This window comes from Schistocerca piceifrons, chromosome 4 (genome assembly GCF_021461385.2).
Source record: "Schistocerca piceifrons isolate TAMUIC-IGC-003096 chromosome 4, iqSchPice1.1, whole genome shotgun sequence".
In the NCBI taxonomy this organism is placed as follows: domain Eukaryota; kingdom Metazoa; phylum Arthropoda; class Insecta; order Orthoptera; family Acrididae; genus Schistocerca; species Schistocerca piceifrons.
Genome location: NC_060141.1, coordinates 405,055,499 through 405,078,455, shown reverse-complemented (window position 1 = coordinate 405,078,455; position 22,957 = coordinate 405,055,499). Strand labels below are relative to the sequence as shown.

Genomic DNA, 22,957 nt, shown 5'->3' with positions numbered 1-22,957 from the left:
GAATCTGCCAATAACATAAAGACTGTTGTGATTATGTTTCACAATCATGGAGGTGCAGAAGTATTTAGTCATGTATTACTCTTAAGTGGAGAATCAGAAACAGTTGACTGGCACTGTGATGTAAGCTAGCTAGCTTCATGAATCTATTATTAGATCAAGATGTATAATATACCAGTCTTTATGTATTTTTGTCTGTTTGAGAAATATTTTGAAAATTGGGCAAATTGTTTTATGGTGTGTAGTCTCAGTAGTAGTGACATAGAAAATTTTCTTGGTAAAGGCGTTTTGAATGAAAAATTTCCAGTAAAGTGTGAACTGTGTTGCAGGAATTCATGATTATTTTTTATTAACACTACTTTAGCACCATACAACAGTGAGATTTTCGAATAAAAACTGTGTTTGCTATCTGATTGCCATTAGAGTTTTTACTGATAAGCAAATGAAAATTGTGACTACTAATGACAGTTAATTAAAAAAGTAAAGGAAATTGTCAAAGCACAATTTTTTATGGTGATAAGCATAGCAAAGTAAGAAGTAGTTTCTTTCTTTGATACGACATATAAACTTATATAAGCTATGTCTCATCAAATAAGACGTCAGATTGTTCAAAGAAATAAATTTATTATTTCATCAGTTTCGATTATGACGAAATTTGATATAAATGAGAAGCCTATTATTTGGTATGAGAGTAGAAGAACTTTCTCCCCATAAATTTATGGGATAGAAAGGTCTGAGGCGTTCGAGATTAAAAGTCATGCAGAATGATGTTGAAATTAATCTGCAGTAAGGATTTACATGTTAAATAGAAAGCTGTATTCCTTAGCTCCTCAGCTGATTTTCACTCTCCTGAAATAAAGTTTGTCATATACAACACTTAGCTAAAAGAAACTGTTTTTCCCCTTATAAATCAAATTCATTTGGTTTACATGCTTTACGTAACACATATTAGCACTGTTTCCTCTCCAAACAAAAACAAGACGTGTGTGGCTTTGTAGGAAGGTTAATTTTTACGGATATTTTAATTATCATTGCTGTAGCCTGGACAATATGGCGATGTAACCTTTTGTTACTGCACATATTGCAGAGCACAAATTGCATCTCCATTTTTACATTTTTCAAATGAGAGCTCTATTAACATAAACAATCACATTATAACCAAAACACGCGAACAGCACATAGCAGGCTGCCATAAGCTCGTGACTACCACCAGAAAGCGCTGCGATCTGCAGACCCGAGGCCAGCCCAGAGCACCCGATCGGCACCAAGGTCTGCTGTCCCTAGAGACAAGTCATGTTCCATGGATCATTTTACACGATAAATCGTAATGTTAGGGAACAAGTCATTGGTAACTGACGGATCATACGAGACACAAAATAGGATTTATTGTATGGCTTTGGTGATTGTGATTTTATTGTCTTCTGATTTAATGTATTTTGTAATAATTAAACGATACACTTTTCATCCTTGTTTCACAAAGTTTATTATTCTGTACGACCTAGGTTTCCGGTTATAAGTCCATTTTCTAGTACGTAACGTATAATATTCCACTATACTTCTATTAGTCAATTCGTAAATACGTTATTACTGTAATACGTTATTACGGCCTGCTATAATTCTTTCACGTCCTATGTGTAAGAACTTAATGTTTCACTGTACTATGTTATGGGATTAGTGAACTGTGTTGTTTTGTTGCTCTAGAGGCTGCTATTCATCGTGCTGAATACTTCTTGATGTCACTGATGTAACTGAATTACAATTATGATTCGATTATTGTGCTCCTGTTGACACTTGCCTACTTTTTTTCGAGATTCGTGTGTTTTGCGAGAGCAAACCATATACATGTAATGATATAGAAGGCGCTGTGATATCACAGATGCAATGCTTTTACCTACCAACAGATGCCACAATATTCACTGTCAATAGTTTTTCATTGGTTATTTTCCTTGTCTTGAAAGTCAAAACTAAAGTGGCCATCATGGCGAATCCAAGAAAGTTTAGTGAGAAGATCGCTTTACACAATCAAAAACAAGCAGAAGAAACGGCCGCTTTCGAGCAGATAATGAAAGAAGTTTCAGATGCGACCAGTAAGGTAGGTAGTACCAGTGGTTGTTGTTGCCTTTATGCATAGCGTCGTTCATAACACCGTCATAATATAAACAACCTGCTGTGCAGACGTACATTACAATTGAATTCTCGGCACTTGTCGTATGAACTCAATAATAAAAGACGATCGTTCTTATATTATTAATAAATACAGCACGAAAACCTTTCCGTGTAGCGAATATCGTATGTGACGTGCCTCAGCCAGAATTGAGACAGTCTTGGTATCACAGCAAGTGACACCTGTGTGATGTGCCTGCGTTAAGAAGCAGTTGATTGTTATATAAATAAATTTTATTTATTTTTTAACAGAACATTGAAAATTGCTGTTTGTTTATTGTTACACACGGGAACATAAATATTTTGGGAGACAGTCGTTAAGGTTCGTGTAAGTTCGTGACATTGAAGGCCCTGATTATGGATTTGAAAAAAGGAAACAGTTTGCGTACAGTTTCGAAATATTCCTATCCGTGACCGTCTGTACGATTTATAGCAAGCAGCATGCTATGTCTAAAGTGAACAAATTGCCCGGGAAAATGATGTGGTGTACAAACAAATGATTCGCAGGGAAGATTTATATTCGTAATTGTCATCCATGTTATTAGAAACAACCGTAGTTTGTCAGTTTTGAGTCGTGGGTTGTGTAACTTCGCTGCAGAACGTTCTATTTTCCGCCAGTCAAAAGAAATGTTTTCGAGCATTTAAATGTTTGTTTTGGAATGTGGCAGGTTCTTATATAGCCAGACTTAGTTTGTAGACGTGATATTTTCTAAGTTATACTGTTTCAATTGTACTTGCATTTATGAAAGTGATAAGAAATCTAGGTCTGATCTAGAAACGAATTCTCTTAACGTGAAACTATATTTGACTAATGGTGTTGTAAACAGTTGTAGATTGCAACACAGCTGGGCCATATTTCACAGGTTTAATGCAATATATTAAACATTAGAATGACTTCAAGTTTGTGTAAGTAGATTGTTCAGTGTACACCAGTAAATGCATTTTCTTGATGGAAAATATTGGCATTGGGAATTAGGAATACACAGAATATTATGTTCATTGTCAGAAAAAGGCAGCATAGGCCTACATCAATAATCATCAAATATATATTTTGTGTACACTATTTTGTAGACAATTTGTGTTATTGGTGCATTCCACTGGTGATTGGGAAAGCATGGAATCGACAATACCTTGGTGCAATCCATATCGTCCTATTGTGTTCTTGGTACTTTGTAGTCTGAAACCAGCTGATGTCATAGTTGTTTGGGTTAAAAGTAGTGGAGCACCCTCATCCCCCTCCCCCCCTGCATTTTTCTATATGGTGCAGATGTAAACATTTGGCTGCACTGCAAGGCAGTGTTACCACAACCTTTATTTAGCTTTCACATTCATAGTCTTCACCAACCTACAAACACAGTCATGTTTCAACCTAATCTAGACCTCGTGTTGTGCTACAGATCAGTCTGTCACCACAGACATCTCACATAATTATTATTCCTACTTACAAAAAATAGAGCATTGTTCCATTGGCTTGATTAATTAATTCTTTTTCCAAGTTTACCTAGATTGGTAACTTGGTGTGATGGGCAGGCACAAATAAAAAAATTGTGTGGCACAAATTTTTTGACCTCTAAGTATTTCTTAAGAAGCTTAAACATGTATGCTACTGTTTATGCTACTGAATATTACATTTCCTTATGCATTACAATGTTATGGCAAGAGTTAGAGCCCGCTTTCTTCATAAAACTCGGTAAGACATTGGTGCTAGAAAAATGAGCAGTGTGGTCCAACAGTGAGAACCATTCTGAGAGCACTAAGCTGCCAGTCCATTTTCTGTTGCAATTTTGAATGGATGCATGCAAATTATGGCTTTAATGAGATGTAGGCTCAGTTGTGTATTGGAATGTGTGTGGTCTTGGAAAGTCAAAGGCAGCGCAGCACACACAATTGATATGATATGCAAGTAACCTACACATTTGGAGCCATGTACATACCACTTGTTTAAGTACTATTTAGTGTGTAATAGAGTTGAACATAATGTAATGATGAAACTAATGAAATAGTTTAAGATGTGCATTTGAGCATTGGGTAATACTTGCTTAATGTTTGATGACACACCAGGTGTCAGGGTAAGAGCAACATAGTGGCCGCTTCAAATTTTTTCAGGCCTGTGAATTTATTAATTTATAGTTGTGTAGATATTTTTGAGGAAGTGTGCACTAAATATGGAATGAATGTCTGCTATGACTTGATTTGTGCTGATATGGAGGAACCAATCAGGAGTCATATATGAAAAGGATGAATATTAAATATGAATCGAATGTTGCCAAAGATTAATGTAGACCTCTGGCTATTCAGCCCATTATTATACAACCCTTCCTTTATATTCACATTATTAGCCACTGCACAATAGAATGTTCAACCCATTAGAGACCTCAGGCAATGCTACAGCCCCATGATTCGTGGGGAAAGTGATGGTGAAGAGTGGCACTACCTTACTTTAATAAGATGTCAGTATTGAGGTCTTGTTGAGATTTTAAATTTTAAGTAAAATTGTGTTAAGTTCATTTTGGCTTTCAAAAATAAGTTCCGTGAGATGCGAGAAGCGTATGACTAAAACAATTAAGTTTAATATAGTGTGATATTTCGCAGATTTATCTTCATGGTATGTTGTATTTCTTGTTGATGCAAAGAGGTTTCACTCCATAGATTTTCAGTTTCCTCATTAGTGATATAGTTTATTGATAAAGTGAAGAACAACAGTAGAGTCCCCACTCTGTCTCCTCAACTATGTCACAAGGAGCTCCTACAGGTGGTTTTCCAATGTTACACTGTTCCTTCTGCACCACATCTTTCAAATGAGAGGCAGTGCATTTCTCAGGGCACACCTGGGATAGTTTATTTTCCAGTAAATGAGTCAATATGGAATACAAAAGTAACTAATTAGTGCAAGGAACACATGTCAACAGAATCTGCGTAAAACGCCACATGCTGCATTACACTGGTAGACGGGAAAATAATTCATGATTATTTGTATGACAGGAAAGCCCATTTCCCCAGCACACACACACTGCTCACTATTCACTTTACCTACAGACCTAGCTGTAGAGTTGGATTTTAGGCCCTTTTCTGCCTGTTTTATTATTTTGTTGAGAGCGACGTAATGATTCAGTGTGGAATATATCTTATATGTAGCAGACATGTATGATGCCTGTGTTTGGCTAGTGTGTGGTACTGGAACGCCTTCCCTCCCGTCCCCCGCTTTCCTGAAATTTGGGCTGTGGTGACAGACTGATCTGTTGTGTAGCTCAAGGCCTAGGTTAGGTTAAAAGACAATTATGTGATTGAGAGTTGGCAAAGGCAATGAATGAGAAAGCCAAATAAAGGTTGTGGTTAGAGGGAGTCCAGTAATGTACCCTAATGTTTATATTCATGCCATATTTAAAAGCGTTTTGACATATTTAAACACTTTTCATCATAAAAACTAAAACACAGAGATAAATTCAGAAAATGTGTATTAGATAATGGACATGTCTCCGGTGAGTATGTTGATGCATATTATGTATACGTATCATTCATAAATTATGAAAAATGCAAGGGGGTTCCAATGACCATTATGAGAGTTGTTTAGGAACACTCGATTTCAGATGTTTTGAAGTAGGCTGCCAAAGATGTACAATATATTTTTGGTAACATTATCTGCTACTGAAGTTAGCTGATCATTTCTATGTTCTCATGCTGACTAGACAAACTAGTGACAAATTGTCAAACTGTTCCCTGAATTTTCTTTCTCGACAGTCCTACTAGTTTGGGGAAGGTCTCAGATTGATGCAGAGGTCAAACAGAGGTCTTGTAAATTATCTCCTTTATAGGTAAATTCGGATTCATTCAGATTTTCCTATAAATCTGTTTGTTTTGTAACTTCCTTACATATAAATTTATGTAATATTTCCATCCAAAATTGTTGTGGACAAATACGTCATTTTAGTAGATGGATTTACTTAGATCACCAGTAGTTAGTAAATTGATTTTGGAACTTTTCGTCTGACGAGTCCTCTGTGCATTAAATTTATTTATATTGAATGTCATATTCTAGTACTTGACCAAATAATAATTTTCTGACAGTTTGACTTTGTTTAATACAAATGTGTCATTTACACATAACACAGATTACAGACTTAATCTAAAATGTCATCCACATAAATCGTGAACAGTAATGGTCCTTTTCCACTTTTGCTTCTGATGATATCTTCCAGTTAAGAATGACGAACTGGATATTGTTTGCTAGGTGGTCTTCAATCCAGTAACACACATTTTCAGATATTCCCCAAGCATATTCTTTGTTTACTATATGATGACGCTATAGTATTCTTAATTATTTTACAATAAAGATTAGAGATTCTGACATTCTAAATGGCTTTGGTACATGTCTTTGCCCTCCTCAGTAATTTATTTGGTAGGCCCTATATTTTCCCATGAAGTTTGGAGCGATCACCAAGCTCCAAATCTACAGATTTAAATACAATATCCACAAAAGAGATTTCTATTATTGAGATGCTTAACTTACTTTGGAGCTTGATCTGTTTATTCATAGGCAACATTTTGTTGTTGTCTCTTTCAGAAAACGCCTCTCATTTTAATACATGGCTCCACTTCCTACGTAGTAATTGTAAAGGTCAGTGTACAAAATGCCATTGCCAGTGACATACTTTGTATTAAGTTCCTGCCTTCCATGGGACTTAAATACACAACAATGACCACAGTTTTTCATTTCCAGTAACTTAACAATAAGCTATTTACATAAATTCTGTATCTGCAATATGTGTGTGGAGAGCATACTGTGCCAGATGGTTACCAGAGTTACAGTAATCATGACTGGTAGCTGTGTCATATTCTTATGTTCTAGGTGAATGCTCTTCCTAAGCAGCATCTTCTCATTAATCAATCTCGAGAATGCTTCCTTGGGGGCTCTTTGCCCAATGTCAACCACATAGGAAGTGATTCAGTAGATTTGAAGGTAGGGGTTAGAAGTATGCTGTTGCTTCATTGTAGTTTTTGTGTTCTCCCATTTGGGAATAGTTCCTTTGCAACGTTTTGTGGCTTCCACATTAACAGTTATTCTCCTGGCGCTAATGTAAAATATAGCTGAATTCCTTATGCTTGCTTCATGTTAGTGTGGATGAGAATGAAAATAGTCTAAATCAATTTGAGTAGGAGTCCCTTCTTCCTGCAAGTTTTCTTTGCATTTCATCCTGACTTTAACAGCTGCTTTCTTTGGTCATTGAAAATAATGTTTGGAGTGCCTTAGTTAATTTCTTCAAATCAGTACTTATTGGTGCTGTGTGTGTGTAATGCTTATAGCAGCAGTAATGTTTCATTTTATACCACAGAAACATTTTGATGTAAATAAAAATTGACAAAAGAATATAATTCTGTGCATGACTAAAGTGATTGGATTGTTTGACAGACCAGTTAATAACTGATCAGCATATTTCAAGCCTTTGGAATGTAGCTAATTTTTGTTTCCTTTGATAGTCAAGAAAAAAAGGAGATTTAAATACAAATTTGACATCAACCGTGGAACTTCATGTACATTGATGAATGTGAGTAATAATATCACTAGGTTTGTCATTTATCATTAAGTTGGAAAATGTGGTGAGGAGGCAGAGAACAGAGGCAACTACATCAGAGGGTAATGGTTATTATGGGGGGGGGGGGGGCGACAGAGAGAGACCAATCAGTATTGTAATAATGCAAGCAATCAAAGGAAACAGGAAGAGCAAGCTAAGCACAAAGAAACATTTGCAAAACTTTACACAAAATTTTCTGACAAAATTATATACAAAGACAGAGGATTAAAAGTCAGTAGAAAGATGAAGGAGATGGTTGACTAAAGATGTATAGAACAGGTGACAAAACATTTTTGGACATTCAACGTAGAATGCCAGTGCTGCATTTGAGAGAGGAAGAAAAGTGGTGCCAGAATGTAAAGAGGATAAATTAATACTCTGACTGTGTGAATCTTAAAGTGCATTTGTTTTTCTAACATCATAATTTTTTGGATTCAATGTGCTGTTCTCTGTCTTCGTCTTCAGCAGTTATCTCTCTGCCACGCCAGAAAAACAAACTGTAGAAAGTAAAATTCATTTGAAAACAAATTAAATTGAGACTTGTAATCATTTTTGACTGGCAGTAACAGACAATTTACTCCATGTTAATGCTAGTCTACTATATATCTCTAGTAATCGGATGGGTGTTCTTGTGCCAGATGCCGTAAATTTGTTATTGGGAGCTAGTTTGAGTGTTACTGTGAAAATTTTTTTTGAAAGTACTGCAGCTGCTCTTATCCAGTCTCTCAAATTACTCAGTGAGTGTTCCACAGTATGTTTTATTGAGAAGATTTCTCTACAATAACATTGTAGGAATAGAGCTTAAAGGCTTGGAGCGAGTGCCACAGGTGGGTTATTTGGCAAAAGAAAGAAATCTGCACTTCAGTGATTGTAACTAAAATATTTTATTCTAAGCGTCTGGAAATATTAGACCACTTTAAGAGCTGCTTGTATTTGGGTAGCCATGTAGCAGGCATGATGTAATGATGGATCTAGATCCCAAGCACACTCACCATTTACCCCAGTCTGTTGAATTTTTTTTTTGTTTTAATGATATGTCGACTAACAGCAAATGAGTGCCTACTATTCTTTTGTGAAAGTTCCTGCTACCTTCCCTGCATAAGCATCTCTTGGAAAGATGCAGGTACAGTTCTTTGATTTTGTTGCTTAATGAAAGACGTACAGTCACGTTTAATCATAAACTGATTTTGAATTGCTGGAATTAAACATATTAGACAGCCTTTCACAGAAATAGAAATGCTGTAGTGCATAAGTGTTAGTGAAGTGGTGCAGTGGTTAAGAAGTTGGTTTATTTTTAGAAGGAATGGAATTCAAATCTCTTCCAAAATTGTTCTTGCAACTGGCTATGGATGCTTCCTTCTGTTCTTCCTATCTCCATTCTCTTTCATCGGAAGAAGCACTCCATCTCCAACATTGGCACTGATGAGACACCACAATTAGACACTGGGATCATATGGAAGAGGCTTCAGTACAGGCTCCCATGAGATGTCTTGATTGTTTCTTGGTTTTCTTGGGTAATATTGAATGCTGGCATGATTCATAAATAAAGCGATATCTAAGAGAGATGCTTTCTTTGGCTACTTCGTGTTATGATCAACTTCTTTTCAGATATTTTTTGATTTCTTACTTCATCACTCCAGCATAAAAGTAGAACTGTGGAAGCGGAAGATTTCCCATATGCAATCGCATGAGATAACGAATCAAATGCACACACTTTGAAATCCTAAAACAGCACTTGAGGCCTTGTACTACTTGTAACTGCCACAATTACTGAAATGTGGTAGCTGTTGATTAAACTGTGTTGTGCTGCTACGTTTCTGCCGTGGAGGTGTTTTTATTGACTAGGCCCAATAATTATTAAAACTTAGTGTGATCCTCACACATAGAGCAGCAGCACATAAAATATAAGAAATACCCTGAAGTGCCAAAGAAACTGGTATAGGCATACATATTCAAATACAGAGATATGTAAATGGCAGAATACTGCAGTGCAGTCGGCAACACCTATATAAGACAAGTGTCTGTTACAGTTGTTAGGACTGGTTACTGCTGCTGCAATGCCAGGTTATCAAGATCTGAGCGAGTTTGATTGTGGTGTTATAGTCAGCAATTCTGTGATGGGACACAGCATCTTTGAGGCAGTGAGTAAGTGGAGATTTTCCCCTACGGCCATTTCCGAGGTGTTCCATGAATATCAGGAATCCGGTAAATCATCAAATCTCAGACATCGCTGCAGCCGAAAAAAGATCCTGCAAGAACGGGACCAACGATGACTGAAGAGAATCTTTCAGCGTGACAGAAGTGTGCAACCCTCCTGCAAACTGCTGCAGATTTTAATGCTGGGCCATCAACAAATGTCAGTGTGTGAACCATTCAATGGAACATTGTTGATATGGGCTTTCGTGTACCCTTGATGACTACATTACACAAAGCTTTACATCTCACCTGGGCCCATCAATATCTACATTGGTCTGTTGATGATTGGAACCATGTTGCCTGGTTGGATGGATCTCATTTCAAATTGTATTGAGTGGATGGACGTATACGGTTATGGAGACAACCTCATGAATCCATGGACCCTGCAAGTCAGCAGGGGACTGTTCAAGCTGGAGGATGCTCTGTAATGGTATGCAGTGTGTAGAGTTTGTGAGATACGGGACCCCTGATATGATAAGACTCTGACAGGTGACATAGACATAAGCATCCTGTCTGATCACCTGCATCCATTCATGTACATTGTGCATCCTGATGGACTTCAGCAATTCCAGTAGGACAATGTGACACCCCACACGTCCAGAATTGCTACAGAGTGGCTCCAGGAACACTCTTCTGAGTTTAAACACTTCTGCTGGTCACCAAATTCCCCTGACATGAACATTGTTGATCACATCTGGGATGCCTTGCAATGTGCTGTTCAGAAGAGATCTCTACCCCCTTGTACTCTTACACAGCGTGCAGAATTCATGGTGTCAGTTCCCTCTACCAATACTGACATTAGTTGAGTCCATACCACGTTGTGTTGCGGCACTTCCACTTGTTCGCGGGGCTCTACATGATATTAGGCAGGTGTACCAGTTCCTTTGGCTCTCCATTGTATAAACAGACACAATTTTCTTTTGTTAATAGCTCAGTAGCTGCAAAATGCCTCTGTTTTGTGGTGTAATTGCCTTAACGACTTTTTTTCACTTTGTTCCTTTCTTTCGAACTACACTACAGTTACTACAGGACTTTCGTTTCCTAGATATTCGTAGAGTATCACAAGGCCATTTAAAATTTTTCATTTGTTGTTTGTTATATCAATCATATTAAATTCTCCTTTGGTTTTAGGCATTGAAGAGAACATTATTTTTCTGAGAGTTTAGATCCGTGGCTTAGTGGCATACGTACCAGAGTGCCACCTGTGTCTACCATTTAGTAAGGAATGTTCACAGCCAGAAGCCTCAGTGTCGTGCACACGTGTGAAGCAAGCAGGGAACCACACAGTGGAGATGCACTCGTCCTTCCTACAGGCAACTGAATGAGTTTAAAAGGGGTGAAATTGTGGCCTTCTGAGTGGCGGGATAGTTGTTTCGGAGAAATGCCACGCGAGTTGGATGTGCTGTATCAGTTGTGCAACATTGCTAGTATCAGTGGGCCATGTGAACATTTTCACCTGTAGATGATGATCTGGACACCCATGCAACACAGATGCCCACCAGGATCATTGTATTGTAAGGGCAGGAGTGGCAGATCATACAGTTACCAGGCATGTCAATACAGACTGATGTCAACAGTTCATAGGCAGTGGGAATGTGGGCATGCACGCCTCTAACCCATCTTCTACTTGTGCCTCAGCATCGACATGTACGGCTCAACTGGTGCCATCAGAGGACCTCTTGGAATATGGAATGACACACAGTGTCCTTCAGCAATGAAAGCAGATTCTGCCTACATAGAAGTGATTGTTGTTTGTGTGTACAACATAGACGTGGTAGTGCTCTCTTGTATTCATCCAAGACGCTGGCCCCATTCCTGGCCTTATTGCCTCGGGTGCATTGAGCTAAAACTCTCGTTCACCTTTGATGTTTCTGGAGGGAACACAAACCAGCATGCAATACACGCAGAATGTTGTTAGACCCATCCCTTTAGTGTTCTTATGACAGGAAGATGATGTATTGTATGAACAGGATAGCGCTTGCCCACACACCGAGCATGCAACTCAATGTGTTGTGCAAGATATGCAACAACTTCCCTTGCCAGCATGATCTTTGGACTTGTCTCCACTTTAGCACGTGTGGGATACAAAGAGCTCAGATGTGACTTGTGAGACTTGTCAGGTAACTTCTCTTACAGAACTACGTGCATAGGTCAAGAAGGTGTGGCGTAATGTGTCCCAAGACATTATTTGCCATCTTAATGATCAAGTGGATGCTGGAGTCAGCACCTTGATTACTGCCATGGAAGTTAAACCACGTATTAATGTGGAAGTTTTGGAATGAGTGGGTTATTGTGACAGTTGCAATGAAAAGGTATACGCTCCGCACTTGGAAGAACCATGCGTTTCCGTTTATATGAAAGATAAAAGTTTTTGCAACAAACTTAGCTTGTATTAGCTCTGTTTTGTGTATGGCTAGTTGCTTCTGCTAATCATCTGTGGCATGCAATTGAAATTAGTACAGTCTCTCTCATGTAGTCCATTTTATTTTGTTGCTGGTCAGGTAATCTATGTTACCTATGTTCTGACTGGGCTGTGGCAAATGCTCTTTTTTTTTTTTTTTTTTTTTTTTTAAAAAAAATATAGAAAACACTATTTGCCATATGTGCTGTAGGGGTTGCGTGTTGTGTGATTCCAATTTTCAGTATTCACATTGATGGTGACACTTTTCACCATTTTTTTATACCTCAGATAATTTTTGTTGTCTTCCTTTTTGTGGTTTGTCAGCTTGTTAAACTTCACCTTCCCTGTACTAGATATCTATCTAATCATCAAGATTTTGGATCCTTTAGTTTTGCCACTGAAGATATGGTTCCTCTGAACAACCTGTGGGTGATTTCCTTCCCCATTCTGGTTCAGTCAGAGTTCCATTTGTAATGTCTTCAATACCAATGAGATGTTAAACTCTAATGTTTCTTCCTTCTTCCCATTCTGAGCAGCAGCTAAGGAAATGTTCAGCTATTCTCTTAGCTGCTCCAATCCACTATGTACAACGTTCCCGTTACTGAGAGAACAGTTTTAAGCAGTTACACATTAACACTTAACTTAATTAATTTTACTTTTTATCCAAATATCTTTTGCTGCTGGTGGAATTGTTGATCTAATCTTTTACGTTATAATTCCAGTATCAAGAGGAACTTTTTGCATGAAATGTATTGATTATGCAGTTACAGATGTTGCCAAGGTTTCTTGGTTACTACTATATATTTGCCTTAGGTTAAGACAACAATACACGCAGGGGGCTCACAGTTCTTCCGTGAATTCGTGCGTGGCGCACGCAGGGTTCCGAGCTGTTGCAGCCCCTTCTTCCTTTCTGGGCTGCATTTCCTTCCTTCACCTCTTCCTTCTCTGCCCTAGCCCCACTAGGTCACCAGCACATGTAGCCAGTCCTTATGGTGGGGCTGTCATGTACCCAAGTGGCTGAGCCCCCTGACAACACAGGGATCACACTACTGATACCTGAACTGTTGCCTCCCTATGTATGCCAAGGAGTGGTTGCTTGTCATCCTAGAGCATTGGAAATTCCAGGAAAAGCCGCCGTGTCAGATTGCTCTTGCTGTGGCTGGGTGGTGCCCATGGTGATAGCCCCTGATTGGTGTGGGTGGTATCAGGGCTGGTGCTTGATGCAGGAAGCATATCAAGTTGCAAAAATTTGGCCGTTTTCAGACGGCCATCTCTCTGAATGGTATCGTACCATTGAATGATGCTTCGTATGACCCTGCAGCCTGCCCTTCGCTGGCTACATAATGGGAGGAGGGCCAGGCTCGCCATCTTGGGATGAAACACATTCCCTGCTAGCTGGTCTGTATTAGGACAAATGGGGACACATTCACTGCCACAAAGCCAATGTTTTTTTTGTGGAGAATATCAAGGACAGGTTTGTCGAAGTGGAGTCCATCAGTAAGATACGATTGGGCTCCCCATAGATCAAAGCTGCTTCTGCAACTCTGTGTGCTTGTGATTTTCTTGGCAATGTTCCATTGTCTATTAACTCTCAAGATTGTGTGAATATGGTCCAGGGAGTAATTTTTCAAAGAGACATCGTCCTTTGAACTGACGAGGAACTCTAGACGAATCTGGAGCCAAGCGGCATTCATTTTGTTAGACCTGTATAGAAGGGCCATAAAGACAACTGCTCCAATACTGGTGCCTTTATTGTGGCTTTCTAGGGTGATATCCTCCCAGAGAATGTGTAACCAAAGTGACGTGAAGCCACACCTCACGTTACCCATGAGGTGCTTTCGATGCTTGTGTTTTGGGCATATGTCTACTTGTTATACGGTGGACATTCTGTATGGTGACTATGGGGACCCACTGTGTGAGGGAAACCCCTGTGTTCTGTCATCTTTGTGTGTAAATTGTTATGACCACCCTCTCCAGATTGTCCAGCTTTCAAAAAGAAGAGATGACCCAAGAGTATAAGTCTCTGGATCGCCTATCTAATATTGAGATTCATCAAAAATATGACTGACTCCACCCATTGTTGATGTCTTCTACTTTTGCCACTGCTACATCCTTTCCCCCTCCACCTTTTCCTTACCCCGGTCCCATATCCCTTTCCTCTCGCCCTCCCCTGCGGTTCCTCCTTGCCTTTTCCCCAAACCGGCAGCTCGAGGAACTCGTCGTCGACCTCTTACTCCTCCTTGGGCAGAGAAGAAATCCTGTGGCCAATCTGGACATTGCTGCCACCTGTTTTCTTACTGATAACACCTCCTCCCTCCCTGTGAGGGAGAAGCAGGTCAGTTCTAAAGAGAAGGCATCCTCAGGCTTCACCCCCTCCTTCTCACACCTCACCTCAACTTCTTTATACCTAACTTGGGCTCTTGCCACGCAATAATCCAGTGGAATTGCAATGGATGTTACAGTCACATGCTGGAAATTCAACAACTTATTACCTCTTATTCTGCATTCTGCCCCTTCAAGAAATGCGCTTCCTTGATTGACCCCTCTCAAAAGTTGTGGTTATCGGGCATTCTGTCGAAACCTTGCCTGCCCTGAAGTAGCATCTGGAGGGGTCTTTAATTCGAACCAATGTCATCAGTGACTGGATCCCACTTCATACCAGGAAGCAACAGCAGTACAATTGCAGACGACCCCAGCAATCACCATTTAGAATGTCTACCTCTCCCGGTAGGCCAATTCCTTATGTTGTACTGACCACCTTAACAGCAACTCCCACCCCCGTATCTCCTCGTTGGGGACTTTAATGCATGCCACTTCGATGAGTAGGGGTCTTCTAATTGACCAACTTATTACACACTGATGGGTGTCTCCTCATTGATGGTTCCACTACCCTCTTCAGTGCTGCTCATGGCACCTTTTCTGCTGTTGATTTCATGATCTCCCCTGCTCTTGTTAGTTTCACTACACTGGTCACCTTTGTGACAGTGACCACTTTTTGGCGATTCTATCGTTCCTTTGCCGCCAAGCGGCATATAGGCCCCTTATTAAGGATCATATTAAGCAGAGTAAAAAGAAATGCTGGGAGTGCTATGTTTCCTTCCTGGGGACTTATACCTCTTCATCCCAGGTTTGGTCCAAGCTCTGTAGCCTTCTGGGGTGTCGGCAACAATTAGCTGTCGAGGGTCTTATTCTGCAGGGTGCTCTACCTACTGATCCACTCGTCCTTGCAGCACACCTCATGACACACTTTGCGACAGCATTGTTATCTGCTCCCTACCCTGCTACCTTTATCTGGCAGAAATGATGATTTGGAAGAAACCCTCCTGTTTCAACCCTTGCCAAGCTTAAGCCTATAATGAACACTGAATGGGTATTCTTTCAGTCTCTTACCTCTTCACATGACTTGACCCCAGGCATAGATTCCATCTACAACCAGATGATCCAAGCTTGGACGTTACCTAGAGGCAACATGTACTCAGGGTCTTTAACTGCATGTGGCTCGCAATAGTGAGACAGAATAGTTATCCCTGTACTTAAGCCATGGAAGAACCCAGTGTCTCTCAAAAGCTACCACACAATTATCCTGATGAATATACTTCGTAAACTGCTTGAGAGGGTGGTTAGCTTCAGATTATGTTGGGTACTCGAATCTCGGGACCTTTTGTCCTGATGTCAGTCTAGCTGCTGGTAAGGACAATCTACAACTGACTATTTACTCAGGTGGGAAACAGCAATCAGACAGGATTTTGCTAAACGCTGATACCTTGTTGTGGTCTTCTTTGAACTACGTAAGGCATATGACACAGTTTGGCGCGGTAACAGTTACCCCATTGACTGGAGCTTTTGTAACCCCCCCTCTCCCCGCCCCCTTAAAATTTTTATCCGCCAGTTTTTATCACACCAGTGCTTCCAAGTTAGAGTTGGCATTTCACTCAGCACCCCTCGGATCCAGGAGAAAGGTATCTCATGGGGTTCTGTGTTAAGTGTCACGCTGTTCCTCGTCGCCACCAGTGAGCTTGTACCCTCTGTTGGGCCTCTGGTTAACCCGTCATTGTATGTCAACAATTTTGCATCTGATGCAGCTCTCACCCGGTAGCATAAGCTGAATGCAGCTCAAACGTTCCATCTGACAGTCCACTGCCTGGGCCCTTACCCATGGCTTCCAGTTTTCTCCCTCCAAAATACGAGTTATTCATTTTTGCTGTTGACCCACAATACACCCCGGTTCATTTAGGCAACCAGCACCTAGAGGCTGTAGCACAGGCCCGTTTCTTGGGCCTTATTTTTGATAGAAGCTTAATGCTCTCCGCCTCCTGACCCACACATCATGGGATGCAGACTGTGCTACTCTTGTCCATCTTTACCATGTTCTGGTTTCAAGACTAGATTATGGTTGTCACTCTCACGACTCAGCGGCTTCTTCCACTCTGAAACTACTTAACTTATTTATCATTATGGAGTGCATCTGGGTATCAGTGCCTTTCACTCTAGTCTCATCGACAGTCTCCCCAAAGAACCGGGTAGTCCCCCTCCACAAATATGACAGAGCCAACTCCTGGTTTCTTAACGCAGTTGCCATTCGGCAATTCCTTGACCATCCTGTATACCCCATCCTCTTCGCAAATGAGGGATGTCTTCCTCCTGGCACCCACCCTCGGGTGGGATTGCTGGTTGGAAGGTCTCTCACTTCCCTTGTCAGGATCTTCATCTCCACTACTGGAATGTGTCCCTTGTATTTCCTCTGCATCCTCCGCAGATGGTGCCCACACCGAGGATTATAACTGACCTATTCCAGGGTCCTAATGTCTCTGTTGTGTGGAGCTGTTGCTGTGCATTTTTAAACATTGTCATACACGAAGTATAGAAAATAATTCAAACTTCGCACACTTTTAGCAACAGCTATTGGTCAGGTAACATCAAGAGACATGGTGTTAAAAGAAAGGAAGAGGGAAACAGCATTGCAGTAGAAGTTTTTTCAGTACATGGCTCATCCAATTTTTTGCTGTCAAAAATGTCCCACCTACTATGAATATAGATTAGAAACAAAAGATAATAAACTGTGTGTGCATATTGATGAAAACCTGAAAGCCTAACAAACCAAGCAGTATGGTGATACATGTCGGCAAACAGCAACCAATTGTAACTCAGTGTTGTAGAAGATGGCTTGTAACTTTGTATCTGTTCCTGCAGCCAGAAAAGATTTGTTTTGACGGTCACATCTTCTTCAAATTTGCACAATGGGGTGGTTGAATATGAGGTACCTTACAGCATTCGTGAGTCTATTGGAGCTGGAAGTTAGGATTGAGCACCAGGTTTATTTTGGCATAATCTTTGCCTTTGTACTTGGTGGTCTCTTGCCACCTGCATACCACTACTCTGAGTGTTTATTTAAAAGTGTTTGAAAGATATGTAGCTGTTAATTCCAGGTGTCCCCTTATTCCATCATACTCTGCTGGTTGTCTACTGTTTCATTTTCAGGTATGCCACAGTGTTTTTACCCGGCATGGTAATTTCCTGATACTAGTTGTGATCTGTCTTCATCAGATTCATGATGTCATGTGCTGTTGGTTGGTTGGATCTTCTTCTGTGCAGATGTCTTAGTAGTTCCACCACTGATTTGGAATGAAAAAGGACAATAGAACTCAGAATCCAAGTGCTGCCCAGTGTATTGAAGGGCTTGAAAAATAGCCTAAAGCTCAGTTGTCATAATTGTGAGTTCCCTAGGGAGCTTGAATTTCATTCCAGTGTGACAGCTGGTATCCCATTAAGCACAACCACATCCATCATTATTCTTTGAAACATTGGTGTAGATGAATCTGATATTGTTGTCTGGAGAGGCTCTCCATCAAAATGCAATTATGAGTGTTCATTCCCCAAATGAAAGTAATTAGAATTACATGTGGAATTCACACATGAATACCTTCAAGGTGTCTATTTAAATTTTTAGGTATATTAATGACAGCCTTGCAGTGCATTTATTCTCATGAAATTAATTATTAACAATACATTCCTGTTTGAGAGTAATAGAGATATTCACCAACACAAGAATAGAGTAAAAACTGCACTTTCGTCTAATGAATCTAACTTTCACGCAGAAAAGAGAGCAATACTGTTGATAATCTGCATATTCAAATAAAGTGCCTGACTATAGCCAAAAATGTTTTACTGACTGTGGAACTAACTAAAATATTATGATGAAAGAGTGCTTCAAGGAGACATATCTTGCACTCTACCTGAATGAGATGAGCAGTGAGAGTCCACAGCTCATGGTCTTGCAGTCACATTCTCGCTTCCCGAGCATGGGGTCCTGGGTTCGATTCTCAGCGGGGTCAGGGATTTTCATCTGCCTTGAGATGACTGGGTGTTTGTGTGGCGAGATTGGACTGAGCAAAGGTTGGGAATTTGTGCGGGTGCTGAGAACCATGCAGTTGAGTGCCCCACAAACCAATCATCAGCATCAGAGAAGTGGTAAGACGTAGTACTGAAGGATGAGGGCTTAGATCCCCATACAGTCTTCCTGAGTTATGTTTTTCTTGATTCTTTAAATTGCTTGAAGCAGAAAAAAAAAAAAAGCAATGGCAGTTTTCTTCCCCAACCCCAGTTTGCATTAAACCTCATTGCAGTTTGTGTTACACCCTAATCTACCTTACTACCATGAAATTTAAGGAAGGAAAATTTAAATTTGGTGCGATAAAAGCAATAAAATCTGTTTAGAAAAGTACTTTGTTGGGACTCCAGTCCAAATCCATATCCAAAACAATAGTACATGAATGTAACAAAAGTTATTTTTGAGATATTTAAGATGGAATTATTCTCATCCCCAGTATCATATCCTTGATTTTTATTTTATTTATTTATATTTTTTAAGTTTGTTGTTCACAATTGAAATATTATTAAGTTGTGCTGAACTATCACACTTGTAAGCACATGTATGTTGAAAATAGAAATTCTCATCGGCAAATTACCCATGCTTAGCACTTGGTATCGATCACATAAAGGAGAGATATTGGTAGGCGGAATGTACCTAGAAATTTCAAGTGCTTGTGGAAGCGATTAGTCACTTATAAATATCGTAAGATGTCAGGACACACAGTAATAAAATTAGGCTAAATCTTCTAGCATACATGTTTTCTCTAGTTTGCTACAATCAGTTATGGTACATTCTGGGATTGTTGCTTTAAAGAGTATACAGTTGATGTCCCTGTCTTTCCCACACCAGAGCTTGTCTGTCTCTTATTGACGTTTCATTGAAGGAACATGAAACCCTAATCTGCCTTCTGTCTGTCCAACCTTATTTCCACTGTTGGAATTTCTTATTCCGGTGGTGTTTCTTGTCTTCACTCTTTTATTTTGCTATCCCCATTTTATTGCTCTTTTTGCATGTTTAGGGCTACCACCTTTTTCCGGTGACTCAATTTTTCATTGAATTTGCCTCCTATGCAGTAGTTGGTGCACAATTATCAGGCTAGCCTTCAACAGTAAAAACATTTGGTCTTCTCATCTATACTTTATTTTTTGCTCTTTTAATTCACTTTATGTGAACCCTTCACATACTATTGCACATCTTTTTCTGCCTTATGCTGTATAAATACAATCTCGTTAATGCTTACATCTAAGAGTGTGCATTAAATTATCCTGTGGCTGTCACTGCCATGGATGTCAACGTTCAATTCTCTAGTGTTTGCTAAACTTGTGTAGGTGTTTGTGATTCCTACATATCATTATTAGTCTATCATTTGCCTATTGTGTGCAGAATTGATAAATGGTAATGTTATGGTGTGTATTGGTTGTGCGTACACCCAGACTTATTCGTACTGCCACTTGCCCAATTTGATAGAAGCAGAGGAATGGTTTCCCATTCTGCCATGAATACTGACTATAATAATTATTCAACAGTTCTTTGCAAAAAGACTAATTGGCCCATCCAAACTGGCCAAGAAACTTTCATGGAAATTTCTATAACTTTTTATTGATCAGACGTACAGGTTACAACATCAGAGGCACCTTAAGAGAGTGGTAACTACCTAATCCAACAATTCTTCCCGTGGGGTCTTCTTAGAGATTTGAATGTTCACACCACCTCTTGTTGGGTAAAATACCTCTTTACCTGGTCGTGGCCTTCAGATTGATAAGCTTCTTTCCGATCTTGATCTGTCTCTCCTCAGTGACGTCCCCCTCCCCCCCTCCACCAAGGGTTCTCAAATCCCTTTTTTTGAGTATATACTTGGCCACCACAGGACTCCAACCCTTGCAGTGCTACTGCCCTTTTTGGTGCTGCAAGTCTATCCTTCTGCTATTCTTCTTTCCTCTCTCTCTTTCCATTGGATGGCTTTCTTAGTGCCAATTGTGCTTGGATCTGGTTTGTGATTGTGGGCATTTGTTGTTTTCCTTTCTAGCATTCTAAAACTTTTTGTGCCTTTCTTGCAAATGTACTACACCCAGAACCCAGCACAGTAGCCATTCTGTGTGTGTGTGTGTGTGTGTGTGTGTGTGTGTGTGTGTGTGTGATTGGGGGGGGGGGGGGGCTCTTAAAGTACCTGCATGGTGCTAGCTCCTATACCATGCAGAGATCACACTGTTGGCACCTGAGTTGGAAACACCCCACGCAAGCCAAGGTGTATGTGCCTGTCATGGTGGAGGCATGGGGACTCCGGGCAATGGTTTAATGACTATGTAACCATTGCCATGGCTAGGTGGTGCCTGTGGGGAGAGGCCCCATTTGGAGTGGGTGGTACCATGGCAGAAGTTTTGCTCATGAAGTGAATTAGACTTTTTTTCTGCTGGTGGCCACAAGGCCCGAACAATCTTTTCAGATGGAAAGATTATTAGAATGCAGAGAGACACAACCCCATGACATTTCCTTCCCTGGCTACACCATGGGAAGAGAGATAAGTGAAACGCTTCATCCATCACTTGGGTATCTACTTAGACTGATGGGATACTCTTACATTATCTTTTGTCAAAAACATTGAAGACAAATTTGGGGAAGTTGAGTCTCTGGGAAAAATGTGAAAAGGTTTGTTATTGATTAAACTTCCTCTGTTGCCCAATCTACAGCTCTTCGGGCATGTGACTGTCTAGATGACATACTTGTGACCATTGTCCCAAACAAAACTTTGAACATAGTCCAAGGAATTATCTTCCACAGAGATCTTACACTCCAAACAGATGAAGAGCTATGGACTACTCTCCAGTGGTGTTGCATACATTTTGTCAGATGTGTACAAAAAGGGTCCAAGAATAATTTTACTAACACTGACATCTTTACCTGAGCAGTTGAAGGAAATGGTCTCCTGTCCCTTCATGCCTAACCTTATTTCCTCTTCTTCTGCAGTTTGCATTGCTATCCAAGAAATGCACTCCACTGGTAAGTGCTTCATGGTTATTGAGCATTGTCTTGGAACTGTGCTGGTCTTGAGAGGGCATCTGGAGGGGTCTGTACTTTGGTTCATATGGACATCATCAGTGAATGGATTCCCTTTTGTACCTCGTTGGAGGGAATAACAGTGCGGGTGCAAACAACCTCAGTGATTACCATATGCAGCATTTACCCACCTCCAGGTAGGCCACTCTTGCGTTGAGTTGACCACATTTGTCCAACATCATCCCCCCCCCCCTTTTTTCTCCTTCTTGGGGACTTCAGTGCACAACAGCCCCCGGGCGGGAAGTATCACTTCATCTTGTAGGGGCCTTCTAATTGACCAGCTTCTCACAGACCATGATCTGTGCCTTCTCAGTGATGGTCTGCCCATGGCAGCTATCCCTCTCCCCCCAATCTTGTGGCTTTACTACGTTAGTCACTATACTACGACCTTCATGACAGTGATCACTTTCCGGTGATCTTGTTGTTTCATAGCCACCGTCCGACAGACCGACAACCCTGATGGGCACTTTGCAGGGCCAGCTGGCCTTTCTACACCTCTGCTGTGACATTTGCCATCGCTCTGTTGGATTGCATTGATGACGTTGTACAAGGTGTCTCAGATGTGATTGTCCATGTTGCTGGAACTGCTGTTACCCTTTCTATAGGCCCCCACCCCAACCACACCCCTAACCACCCACCACCACCATTTGCTGGTGCCATAATGGACCAAAGACATTGCGATAGTTATCCATTATCGATTAAAAGCAGTGCAATGATTCAAAGGACGTCATTCACAAACCAACCATGTCACTTGTAAATGACTTCGTGCTAAGGTTCATTGTCTAATTGAATGCAGTAAGAAGGAATCTGGAAGAACTATGCCTCCTCCTTGGGGACTAAAGTTTTTCTCAGTAATGGTCTTATGGACTGCCAACGTTCACCAAATTTTCCAAGTCATGTCCTTCAGAGTGGTTTCACAACAAGTCATTGCTTCTTGCAGAATGCCGTGCAACCAATTTTGCGATGGTATCAGCATCTTCTTTCTGTTTGACTACCTTTCCATTCACAAGATGAAGACAACTTCTTAGGTTTTACTCCCCAGCAGGTTGAATCCTATACTGAACCCTACTGTGACTGGTAACTAATTCAGGCTCTTGTCTCATGCCACAACACACCCCAGACCCTGATTCAATTCGCAGTCGGACGATCCAATGCCTAAATGTTCCTCAAAGTCAACATCATGTCAGGGTCTCCAACTGCCTTTGG

The 22,957-nt window shown here is 40.4% G+C and overlaps 1 protein-coding gene across 2 annotated transcripts in view; it reads left to right on the top strand.

The window, feature by feature from the left end:
- Positions 1-1,832: 1,832 nt before the first annotated feature.
- Positions 1,833-22,957, top strand: part of LOC124795419 (CREB-regulated transcription coactivator 1-like) — a 372,101-nt gene continuing 350,976 nt past the window's right edge. The window contains exons 1-2 of one of the 2 annotated variants that reach the window (XM_047259442.1): positions 1,833-2,089; positions 7,007-7,117. In XM_047259442.1, coding sequence (XP_047115398.1) covers positions 1,874-2,089; positions 7,007-7,117 — 327 coding nt within the window. In that variant the 5' untranslated portion in view covers positions 1,833-1,873. The remainder of the gene's footprint in view (positions 2,090-7,006; positions 7,118-22,957) is intronic. The other variant, XM_047259443.1, reaches the window with a different exon arrangement.